The 13,214-nt window shown below is 38.5% G+C and overlaps 1 protein-coding gene across 1 annotated transcript in view; it reads left to right on the top strand.

The window, feature by feature from the left end:
- VEGFC (vascular endothelial growth factor C) overlaps positions 1–13,214 on the top strand; it is an 88,642-nt gene that overhangs the window by 55,541 nt on the left and 19,887 nt on the right. The window contains exons 4-5 of the mRNA XM_009882021.1: positions 8,622–8,835; positions 10,806–10,996. Coding sequence (XP_009880323.1) covers positions 8,622–8,835; positions 10,806–10,996 — 405 coding nt within the window. The remainder of the gene's footprint in view (positions 1–8,621; positions 8,836–10,805; positions 10,997–13,214) is intronic.

Here is a 13,214-nt window from a genome sequence, read left to right on the forward strand (position 1 = left end):
ACAAATTTCAAACCCAGATTATGAGGGTGGGCACAAGTGGGCAGTGGGTAGCAGGTCCTTTGCATTGTGTGCCTCCCTCAGGCCAACGAAATTCAGATCATCTCTGTCTTTCGCTTACATTAGCAAAGAACATCTACATAAAATAGTTGGGTAATACTTTCACAGCAAAACCAAAAGCTTCTTCTGGTATTTTGTTTATTAATGAAATCTCACCGTTGAATACCTTAGTTACCAAAGGCTTAGCGGGGTGATGTGTGCGTCTGGCGTGTTACTTTGAGTTACCAAATAGACTTTTTCTAATGACTTGTGTAAAATGAACTGAAGAAACGTGATGCTGCATAAAATAATCAGATGATAATGAAACTTTAATGGCATCCACTTAGAAACTCTAAAATTTAATAAAATGCACAGGTTTCTAAGAGCCTTTATGTTTCCTTTTTCATTTATACAAAACTTGTTTGTTATAATTTAAGGATTTTGCAACTGGAATTGCTGTGTTATAACTTCCTCATTATTCTTTAACTTTTTGTTAAGTTTTAAGTAGTGTATTGTGTTTATAGCTGGAATATTTGTTGAAATAGGCAATGAGACGAGGTAGGTGGTCTTCTAATTAATATTTCTGTACAGATCTGTAAACTCTGCAAGGCTTGTTTAATAATACAGAAATCCTGTCCTGTTAGATTAAGACATTTGTTTAGGAATGAAGTTCAACTTTTTCTTTGAAATCTAATTGATCTCATTTCATGGCCTGTGAAATTATTTATTTTATGAACTGTTTTAAAAGTATAATTAATTCGAGAAATTTCTGTGACCTGTTGATAAATATTTAGACCATGGATTAAGTACATTTGCTCAGGGCTTCAAATAGGGATTTCAAAATTTGGTGAACAGGAAAGTTCCTTAGCAGCAGGAGAAATTATACAACGATGATAAGAGGTGACATGTTCTTGTAATCCTGCTGTCCTATAAACAGCCACATTGTTAAAAATTCAAGAATAAACCAGAGAGTTGAACTGAAAACTAAATACTCTTATCACAGTGAGAACACCCCATAGACCGTAGCGTGTGTTCTGCACAACTCAGAAATGTTCTTAAGAATGTGCAATTTCTTATCGCAGCTCTTAATGAAACCTTTTTGTACATACTACTGGCCCGTAGAATCGAAGACATTACATTACAACCGCACCTACTGCTTTTTTGAAGCCCATCACTTGATACCTGGCCAGAGCTCTTAATTCTCACTGGGTAATTAGGGTCTAGGCTGCCTTCGCATAGCACACGTACCGCGCTCAGGCAGTATCTCAGGGATGGCAGTAGCATTAAAATACAGGGGTTGTCCCTCACCTTTCCGTTTGGTAAATCTCTACTCAATACTGAGAAGCTTTTTTTAATTCTCACTGCCTGCATAACATCTGCTGAAGCGATGACAGATAATCGCAGTGTTACCATGTTCAGAGTTTTCTTCAAAAACTGTCTCCATATTTGTTTGCTTTTACTGACAAAGCTAATGGCGGTTGCTAATAAAAGTAATGATAATAGCAATGAAAGCTCAGTAAAGACTGAAAATAAACAGTCTTCTTCTGAAGGCGTGGTAGTTTATTCTTGGGTACTGATTTTAATGAGATACGTCTGACTGTTGGAAGGAAAACAAAAGGTTTTAGGGTGTTTTAAAAAAACAGCAATATTCAGATCATTTAAAAAAAATGCTTAACTGGCATTTTATCTTTTTCTGAGAGAGTAAGGTCTTATAACCAGAATTTTTGTTGGAGTTCAATTTCTAAGTATTTAAGAAATACATCCGAGAAATTTCAGAATTGCGTGCTTCGCTTTCACAATGTTGTCTTTTATTTTTACTTTACAAGTGGTTTTTACTTACAAACGGTTCCCTCTTTCTCCTGGTCGTGCGCCCGGTCACGGGGGTCCCCGCATTTGTCACCACTGCTCACTGTATCAGAGGATGACCAAGAAAGTAAGACACGAATCTCAGCTGGTACAGATTGCACCGCCTGGCGTCTCCAAGATTTAATCAGATGTAAGCCTTTCGGCAGCAATAATCCAAATCCTTATTGATTCCCAATCTGTTTGTAGTGCTAGCTGGAAGCTTCGGCCTGAGTCTTGGAATCGATTAAAGAATCCAGATGCAGCTGCACTTAAACAGCGAATGGTTATCCCACAGATTTCCATGACTGCTGTGCAGCCTTTGACCTTTAATTTGTAGGCTCATCTAGTGCAAGCTCCTGAATAGTGAATCGAGTCTATTGATAAAGGGCTTGACTTTCATCATTTATTTGGCAATTATGACTTGCTGGATTCTCAGAAATAGTCTGCAGGGTTTTATGGCCGCAAGTTGAAGACTACTGCTGTGGAACGATGCAAATTTCAAAGATGGGGCTCAAGTGCCTGAGAACAAACCCTTTTCTGTTACTGTAATTGAGTTGTGAAATTGCTTCAAAAAAGGTCATAGATGTTCAGGGTCTGGCTAAGGTGCGACCGACCCCTTTCTCAACCGGATCTCCATCATGGTCAGGAATGGTGTTTAGCGACACCTTTTCCTGTTTCTCACATACATGTCTAGGTGATAGGGATTTCTCTTAGGGCACTGTGGCATTACCATCTCTGGTCGTGTCGGTTACCATATCACCCACAGCAATGTCTTCATTGCCCAGGCTCATAGAAACCGGGGAGAACTGGCCACCGAAGACAAGCTTCTACGGAAAGCAGGCAGCAGAGCAAGGAGTTGCTCTCGAAAGGGAGCAATGATTTTTTTTCCTCTCTCTCTCTGCTTCCCAGGGAAATCAGATTCAGGTCAAAAAAGGGTGTTTTCATAAGTAATTCCCATTGAATGCATGAAAGTGCTGACGTTTTATTAGGGAACGTTGAGAACCATTCGGGAATGCGGGTACTTGAGGAATAAACGGCAGCCAAGAAGTGCGCGGCAGCTGCTAAATGTTTGACTGAAGGACCAAACATAAGTGCCTTTGTGCAAATCTATAATCTTAGATATGTTTTTCAGCATTTTCTAAGAATAGCTAAATAAAATATTACCTGAAAAACGCCGATTTGCATAAAAATTGGATTTCACTTAAAATGGAAATTTTGCATTACCTATCTCAGCTTAAATGCTCGTACTCATAAACAGGAAAGCAATATTAAATAATATAAGCTTAGGATGCTTTTTAAGCAGTTTATGCATCTTCCTCAAGAAAAATGTTCCAGACAACAGAAAAAAAAAGTGTTGTAGAATATAGAAGTGAAACTTCTGTAGTCTTAAGCTTATCCTCATAGCCAATGTATTTTTCTTCCTTTTTAAACAAATTCTTTTTTAAAATCTCTCCTCAAACTCATTTTTTTCCCCTTGTAGATCCACTTTCTACATTCTTCCCCCTGCCCACCATTTATTTGTTTTCTTTGCCTGGTGTTATTCTTGGTATTTAAAATGCCAGCATGAATCGAGATCACTTAAAGCATAATATAGTTCAGACCATTTTATTTATTTTATACTTTCATTCTTACTTGTTATGTTTGTCTGACGTGCTTTGTACGCTCTTTGGAACAGAGACGGATTCTAATCTTTCTGCTGTTCTCACGGTGTTTTGATTTAGTTCAAATTGACTGCAGGGGTCTTACTACTTATTTAAAGCACAGTGTAATAAAAAACTATGTTCGCTGTTACCATTTCACTTCTGTAAAAGTTGCGATATGGAATGGTAACTTAAAAGTTTACAACTGCAGACAGTCTTTCAGTTTTACTAGTGACAAATTGGTGCATATGAGAGAAAAATCAGGGCTCTTCTAGCATGATTGTTTAGGTAGATAATAAAGCTGAATTTATTAACTATGGCTAAGATATTTAATTAGGATTTTTTCTTTTTTTTTTCCTAGCATCAACTTCCAAAAAGACTAGTGCTGGAATACGTGAAAATGGCAATAAAACATTATGCAAGTGAAGTGTTTGTACATACTTTTCTTTTGCAATATTTCCATTTGCTCGCACACTGTTTCAACATTAGAATTTAACTACTTGATTTTTAATGCATTTCAATCAGTCAATAAATACAATATGCAAACATATTAAAATGGAGGATTTTATAGACAGCATTTTCCTATTAAGAATTGTCAACAAAGTCCTTGAAAATGAAATGAGCTGACAACTATAGTCAGAGCAGATGCGTAAAGTACCGTTATAGCACATTGCACCATCAATTATGTGTCAAGCATGCTGCCAAATATTAAGTGTTCTGACCTTTGTTATTAATAATAGAGGCAGACACTGGGGACATGTTGAAGACAAATAATGTAATGCATGGAAAATCTATTATAGATTTGGTTTTGTTAATGGATAGAGAGCCTATTTGGTATCGTGCCTCTCCTCTTGCAAGCTATAATTTTACAAAAAACTGGACATACCATGCAGTGGAAACCCACATTGTGAAAAACATACTTTGACGGAATAAAATGTTCCTAAGTTAGATAAATAATAGTGCGAGAGAGCTTGTCATCAAGCTTTATTACTTTATGTGTATGTGTATTTGCTATTTCCCCTGTTCCTCCGGAAATAATGTGGACGAAGTGAAATGAAGCAAGCTTGGCTTTACTGTATTCTCCATTCATTCTTGTATTTTTAAGTTGTTATTTTGCTCAATATCATCTATCCTCTTGTAGAAATTGGCTCGTCAAAGGTTTAGTCACCACCTTTCTCCAAAGTATAGCTTCTAGCATTTTTAGGTCATCATGCAGGATAACGTTGGAACGTTGGTAATATGTAAAAATGAGAAAAACAGCAGAATGGCCATCGAAAGGACAACAATAAAAATCCTTATGAAGTGAGTGGTGGTATTTAAAAAATAAATAAATAAAAAGGACAAAACCCAACCGCTTAACTTAAAAGAGCAAAGAAAATAGAAAACATGGGACAGGGAAAACTTCCTCTGCAGACCGTGATGGCGCTGATTTCCTGCTTCCTTCTCCACGAAGAACACGGGTCCCAGAATACGTTGGCAGTAAAACGTTAAGCAGTTGGTCCACAATTCCATGTGGAGTGCACTGCAGCTGATTCCTATGAAAATCAATGGACTGTCTACAGTTATCAAAAAGTTTACTTTAGGCCTAAAAGTTGCAGAATTACTCTTATCAAGACATTTGTTAACGTTACATTACTTTCAGACAATAGAGCAATTGTTTAGTATTCTTTTTTTTTCTCTTTTTTTTTTTTAATGTAAGATTACATTTGGCAATAACTAGCTTGGTGACAGTAATTACATCTACAAGCAGTATTTCTTCCCGAACTTCACTAATCTGGGCTTGCATAAGACTACTGAAAAATTAGAGCTTCTCCGATCTGTATTACATTTTTGTTGATGTTACTTACTTTGTGTCTTGTCATAAATGCTAAATAGGTGTTGAAGTCTGGATTTCCATTGCAAAATGATTTTGAGGTTTTGATTTTTTTTCAGTGTCCTACACCAAAAGCCAATGCACAGTTAAGAAAAAAACAGAGAATTTGGAATAAAAAGGTAGGGACTGAGTCAGTATATTTTTGTGAAATTAACCAAAGATTGGACAAAATAAAAAATGTTGCCAGGCAGCTATCATATTTACAGAAGCAGTTACATCCCTCTCTTAAAAATTTAGAAACTCTTTTTAACAATCCTGAATGATGTGATGCTTTTACTACATACAGGACACACTTTTCTAATCAACCAGAACTTAGCATTTAGTTTGATGTTCATGTCAACAATAAAGTTTGACTGTTGCACAAAATTAAATCACTCCACAGGCTCCTTACACGTATGCTCCTTTAAACACTTGGTCACCGATGAGAATAATTTGCTGCAGTTCAAAAATACATGCCTTGCACAGGCTTACAGTGGGTATAGCAGGAAGAGATCATTGATCTGTGTGTCAAGGTAATATTGGAAACATATTGAAAAATCAACAACTATTTTCTCTTCTTTTCTTTATTCCCCCTAACTTTGGGCACTGCATGTACTGTATTTGGTATATATGTGTGGATTTCCTTCTTCCTTTCTTGCTAAATCAGAAGATGGGACAGAACAAAAGCCCTCTAGTGATGGAGTTGGTTTCCCACAGTGTAAGTTTGAATTGAAGCCATCTTTAGAAGCAAATGGCTTTATTAAACAAAGCAGAAAATAATTCTGCTGCAGTAATGATGATTCATCTTTTTTTTTTAAAAAGTGATGTTATATATCTACTCTCTAAATTTTTTTCCTTTTGTTCACATTAAGTGATTACTTCATGTAGGCAGTATTCTCTATCCTTCACATGGCACTCTGGCCCATGAAATATCCAGGAAGAAATGCATTTCAAAACAATACTTTATTAAATTTGATACAATACTTTATTGAAGCCACTAATTTCTTCATGTTTTGCCTTATAGTCATACTTATTTTATACGTGTACAGCAAATTTTCTGTCCAGCTGGAAAGATCTGACTTGATTTCCTGAGCAAAGAGGATTTCATCAACACACATCGTTACTAACAAATATAACCTCTTTCTCACTCCATACCCTGGCTTCTCGTCAATTAAGTAGTTTTGAGTTTCAGTACTTATTTTTCTGATGATCTAGGCCTGTACCTTGAATATCTGAAACAGCAACAGCCAACATCTTGTCTACAGTGGGCTTTTAAGGGATTCATGAAAGGCTGGTGAACCTTTGGTTGGATTCTCTTCCCTTGTCACCCCCATGATCGGCTGGGACCTCCGAGGATCAGCTACTGGGTGACTAAACACAGTTTCCATTCCTGTGCCTTTTACGTACTGGACTGGCATCCAGCCTTGGGACAGGATCCATGCGCCGCATCCATGCTGTGACCTTCTGTGCCACGCGTATTCCCATTGTGTGGCAGGCAATGAGTTGGTTGTTCAGCTTGGCTTGTTGTCCGTGACCCACTGATGGAGAACCTGTGTGGTGTCCTGCAAGGAGAGCAGGGCTGGTGGGCAGTGAGGTGCTCTGTGTTGCCAACGAATTTGAAGGCAAGGTCCCAAGATACTCCTTGCTGGGTGGCTTAGGTCAGAGTTGACTCTTCCTGCAGAGGCAAGGAAAGAGATGAAGTCCTGAATGAGCGCATTTCTGAGACTGATAGCTTGAGTGTTGAAATCTCCCAGGACAAAGTAGTCTGTTGTGACACTGCGGTTAGCAAGGCTTTAGTGAGAACATTATTTTTTACTCCACAACACTTGGATGTATAGAATGACTTTGAAATCTGTATTACTTTGACTTCTGTGGCTGCAGAAATGAGGTCTGTGACTCCGCCTTACCAAGGCGTTTCTCCTGGGTTTGGTACCTGGTAAGGATGCGAGATCGTGTGCCATTTCATACCCCTTTGGTTGTTTGTGAGACAAGGAGCAGTTCTGGTTCGGATGAGCTATTTCAGAGCCTGTCGTTCTACTTGCGTAGTGTTCAAATTAACTTAATTGAGAAAGAATTCATTATTTTTTTTAATAGTGGACTTTGATAAGAAACCTTACATTTCAGTTTCTATAGTTTAATTTTTCCTGGTTTTAGGCACAGTTTTACGCTGTTACAGCCTGGTGTTTCTTGGCCCAGGGCAGCAGTTCTGTGGTAGAGCCTGCAGCCAGGCGCCAGACACTTTTTACCAAGTGTACCTCTGTATTTTGTGGCTCATACTGCCATCTAAGGGCCACCTAGGCTGAGAAGGTGGCGAAAGGTTCTTCACTACTTTTCCTTCTCCTTGCTGCCCTTCCCTTTGGGAAGTCAGCGATTCATGGGTGAGAGAGGGTGGGCAGGGAATAACAGCGGTCCTCTGATGCAATATGTTGTTTCATCTAAGAGGGCAGATACGTCTTCCAGATAAGTGACAAATCAGAGTGTAAATCGCAGTATTTTAGGAAAATGGAATTGCAGTGAGTTTGTGTAAGAGCCAGCAGATAAGAAAGCGCAATTACAGGATTTGAGGCTACTCTTGAAACAAGAAGTTAAGGAGTGTGGTGCTTAGAGTCCTGAAGAGTTTCTGTTGAAACTCTTAGCGGTGAGGGAGTGTGCAGTTCAGATTCTTAAAGGTACCCAAGTGCTTGACTCCTACTGATTTAAGGATTAGTGTTTTATAACAGAATTTGTTTATTAAGATTTTCCCTTAAAAGGTACAAAATAACGTGAATGATTGTCTTCTTTTTTTTCTAATTTCACCATTTTTGCATTTCTGGGTGTTTCAGTTTTCCTGGACCAAGGGAAAATGAGCAGAAATTTGGTGTTACTTTGAGAGTATGTAATATTAAATAACATAAACATCATTTAAATATTTTGGGGTTTAAGCAATCAAAATTTCATCATGAAAACCTTTCTTTCCAGGATAAAAATGCATTTATTTTTTTTTCAATCTGCAAACAGTACTTATATAGGCTTAATTCTTTTCTCACACAGATGTTTTGAACTGCAAGTATGATAAGGAATTAGCAGAAGCAAAACATTTCAGTATTCGTCAATATAGTACAGTGGTCATTGGCTGACAAAAGCAGTTGTTGTGACGAGGACCCCTTTGAGAGCAGCTTTATTTTACAATGTTTGAGTTGTTTTTCAGGCTAGTTTCAAGCAAACCTTGTGTAATAGAGAAAGTAATTAATCTTGCATTACTTTGACAGGCTCATGCAAGCAAAGACCTGGAAGAGCAGTTGCGGTCTGTGTCCAGTGTGGATGAACTCATGACAGTACTTTACCCAGAATACTGGAAAATGTTCAAATGTCAATTGAGGAAAGGAGGTTGGCAACACAACAGGGAACACTCCACCTTTGACACGAGATCAGATGATTCCCTGAAATTTGCCGCAGCACACTATAATGCAGAGATCCTGAAAAGTAAGTACAGGGGACAAAACACCTTCTGACACACAATAAATCAAAATCTGAAGGCTTCTCCATATTTTAAAAGCTAAGCGTTGTCAGTAAACCAACCTCAGCAATTTGATTTGATGTCACATCTGTAATATGAAATCTTCGACGCTCAACCTTCCGTAATGAAACAAATGGCTCCACAGATGTATTTTTGGTACATCCATTGTAAGAAAGCTATAGACTGATGTCTCGGCTCAGCAGATATAGGACGTTACGTGTTTGTCTGCAGGTGTGAGGAATCCTGCTTTGTGGAGGCTGTAACGATTTTGCAGAAAGCAAAGAGGGCACTAATGATGGGATTCACTGAATTGTTTCTGCTCATTTTCTGCAATTACGTCATGGCTGGTAATGCTTTCTTCTCTTACGCGTTCTTGCTTTAGGACGCCAAATCGTCCACTTGTAGCTTTTTCCTGTTACAAGAGGGCAGTTGTCGTGATGTTACGCTCAAACCAGAAAAAAACAGCTTTCGAAGAAATAGATGGATAGCCCATAGTTATTCAGCTGGCCTGGATAAAAATATACTGGCTTACAGTTTAAGCAGACAGAGAAACACAGGATTTATAGCAGCAGGTGTATTTTTTGACATGATAGTGGAAATCATGTACCTTAATGGAGACTTTAAGGTACACATTAGGTGAAATTTCCATTTTTGCTGAAGGGCCTACCAAAAAGTAGTGCCAAGAGAGAATAAAGGGGCCTGCACAGCTGCAAGTCGCACGGCCGTTCCGTGTGAGGTTGTATTTGGCAAAAGGCTGTAGAACACGATGTGAAATGTTTGCCCAAATTTGTGTGGATAATCTGGGCACAAATATCACCTTCCAGATTAAACCATATGGTGTATATAATTGCTAAATAATAACCTTTTGTTTTACATTATACTCTTGTAGTTAGTAGAGTAAACATACTCAAATTGATTTCATGTTCAGTGTGTAGGCATCAAATTGAATGTTTTTAGTAAATAGTATCCAAGTGAAGAACTGTGTTGGACCGGTTAAAATTACTTTGTGGTGATGTGCACTACTTCTTTGGACTTCACTCAAAGTGGGACTCACCCCAGGCACAGGAGAAGGGACAGGTACAGCTTTACCTGCTGGCCAGCAGGGCGAGGGAGGGGAGTCTGCCCCTCTGCTCTGCTCTGGGGAGACCCTCCCTCCAGCTCTGGGGTCCCCAACATAAAAAGGACATGGACTTGCTCAGAGGAGGCACCAGAGATGCTGCGAGGGCTGGAGGACCTCTGCTGTGAGGACAGGCTGAGAGAGCTGGGGGTGTTCAACCTGGAGAAGAGAAGGCTCCGGGGAGACCTTAGAGCCCCTTCCAGTGCCTAAAGGGGCTACAGGAGAGCTGGAGACAAACTTTTGAGCAGGGCCTGCTGCAACAGGACAAGGGGTAATGGCTTTAAACTAAAACAGGGAAGATTTAGATTAGATATCAGGAAGAAATTCTTTAAATGAGGGTGGTGATCCCCTGGGGCAGGTTGCCCCGAGAAGCTGTGGCTGCCCCATCCCTGGAGGTGTTCTAGGCCAGGTTGGACGGGGCTTGGAGCAACCTGGGCTGGTGGGAGGTGTCCCTGCCCAGGGCAGGGGGGTTGGACTGTAGAATCACAGAGTCATAGAATGGTGTGTGTTGGAAGATTCCCTCCAACCCACACCATTCTGTGATTCTATGTCATATTATCTGCCCAACCTTGTTAGGTTAGCTTAGATCCACTGTGACTTTTCTTCTTCTCCATGACAATATGCCACATCTCTATGAGGAAGAAAAATTAGGTAGAAGTTAACACAGAGAGATGTGTGTTTCACTGAATAAAGGGTGTGACTCCAGCAATGCATAATCTGGTTCCAAACTTTAAAAAAAAATCCTACTAACTTCCTGCAAGAGAGTATTGTTTTTAAACAGTTACTTTATAACAAATGAAATTCCCTATAACTTGGCAGGTATTGATACTGAATGGAGAAAAACTCAGTGCATGCCACGTGAAGTGTGTGTGGATGTGGGAAAAGAGTTTGGAGCAACTACAAACACCTTCTTTAAACCCCCATGTGTATCCATCTACAGATGTGGAGGTTGCTGCAATAGCGAAGGACTCCAGTGTATGAATATCAGCACAAATTACATCAGCAAGACAGTAAGTTCTCACTCTTATTACAGTCCAAGTGCTCCTTGCAAATCCATGTGTGATCGTGCATATTTTAAACCTTCTTATTGCTGCTATGGGGAAGGAAAGACATCAATTCCAGAATACACAAGAAAAACAGCTAAAGAGACTACCGCCTGGAAGAAAATGGTTAACGCTCTGTTCCCCCAAATGTATTTTTCTTTTTTCTTCTTTTTTTTTTTTTTAGGGGAAAAAAATAATAAATGAAAAATTATGATGTCCCGTTCTCAGTTTTGAGATTATCCATGAAGCTTAATTCTATCCTTTTTTTTTTGCATCTACCATTTGCCTGCTGTACGAGGCCAGCACTCTCTGGAGAAGTAGCCCGTCATTCTATTAGTGAAGACAGTTTTAGGACATGTGCAGACAGGATACGTGTTCCAAATAAAGCCTTTTAGGAACTGAGCTTTACTGCATTAAGGGATGTTAGCATAATGTACATATTTCTTTTGTTTTGATGCATCTTCCTCAGGTGTATGCAGGGTTTTTATTCTTGAAGTTCAGGGCTAGTGATGAGGTAGGAGCGTGCCAAGATGATGCATTGGGCCTGTGAGGTGCCTCTAAAAGAAAAGCATACATGCATTATTCTATTTTAAGTAGCTGTAACAATTATCACAATTATCTTACAACATTTCCCTCAAAAAAGTGTGTAAAAATAGTCATACTTCAAAATGTTTTCCAGGGTATTTTGCTTTTGTTACAGTATTCGGTAGGTTTTTTGTTGGCTGTGGGCTTTTCTGCTTTTTACCTCCTCTTTCTGCTACTTTGAAGAAAACTAATTTTAGTGTAAAACTTGCTTCCTTTTTCAACTAGATTCGTCTAGCTGAAGATGCAGTACGTGTTTATAAGAAAGATACACAGCTGCGTAGCCAACTGTAAAATCGTGGCCCATGGAAATGTCGTTCCTTTAACATGAAACTTCTTAGTGAGCCTTCTTAAGAGCCTTCTTAGAGCCTTCTTGAGAGGGCATTAGGAAAAGGGGATGTAAAAAACACGGAAAAAAAACCCAATTTTTTTTTTTTCTGTCCAAATTTCTTAACCCAATATTGTCTGTCTGAAATGGTATATTCCACCAAGAATTTTCAATCCTGAATTTAAGCTAGTGGTAGACAGCCACACAGCACAGGAATAATGCGACTTAAATAGCTTAAACAAGGAAAACTACAACACTTATTCAAGCTCATAGTTATTCCTCCAAACAACTGTCTTAATTCCACTTTCTTGAAAGATGCAAATATTATTTTCATGTTGTAAAACAAGAAATACGACTTTTTTTTTTTTAATGTATTAATGAAATTTAGCTTACTTGAATAGAGGGTGATCTAGTTACAGAAAGAGTTGTTGCATGTAGCACAGATTTCCTGGTCTTTGAGCACCATGTCAGTTTGGGGTAAATAATCCTGTTCTATTTATCTTTCTGTTCATATCTATTGAGCGAAGTACTTTTTTTTTTTGCCTAGCAGAAAATGTTTAGACTAGTACCGAGTTTCTTTTTTAAGTTCTTGATGTCATTGGTGATGATATGATACAGGAGTAGTTAAAGATTTGAGAGGCTCTGAAAAGGAAAATGTTAAAGGATTTACCAGAAAGAAGAATAGCATTGTTTTGTTTTCTTACCTATTCTGTAAAAGCAAGCAATTTAATCGCTGAGTTTTCTATCTTGCTTCTGCTTTCCAGTTTTATCTGGTCCTTGACAGAATGCAGTTTTAAAAAAATCCTTATAAAGGAAGAGAGCTATAGCTATATCTCTTCATCTGTCATCATCTCAAATCTTTTTAAAGTTATGTGACCACAGCTTACCCTATATCAGATGAGAATTAGGAAGAAAAAAGTATTGGATTCAAGACCCTTCTGTGGAATCCAGGTACACTACACACCGATTTTCACTACTGTTTTCCTTTTATTTCGTGACTGAAATGAGAACAAATGGTTAGTAACCAGGCACCGTTTGCTTTTTTTTCATAAGTCACCATTTTTTTAGCTTTATGTTTGGTGCATAAAATGTGCAAGATAACTTCATACTGTTCACCCTGCAAAAAAAAAGGGCTCAGTGGGAAATTAAGGTTTCAATTGGAGGTCTTACTGCGAGGGCAAGCTCTGTGGTTCCAGACATTAAAATCTAAAGAAAGCTGATATCAGCTTTCATGAAAATAAATTAAAAAGAAAAGAGCTAAGCATAGAAGTTATT

This window comes from Charadrius vociferus, unplaced genomic scaffold (genome assembly GCF_000708025.1).
Source record: "Charadrius vociferus isolate BGI_N301 unplaced genomic scaffold, ASM70802v2 scaffold141, whole genome shotgun sequence".
In the NCBI taxonomy this organism is placed as follows: domain Eukaryota; kingdom Metazoa; phylum Chordata; class Aves; order Charadriiformes; family Charadriidae; genus Charadrius; species Charadrius vociferus.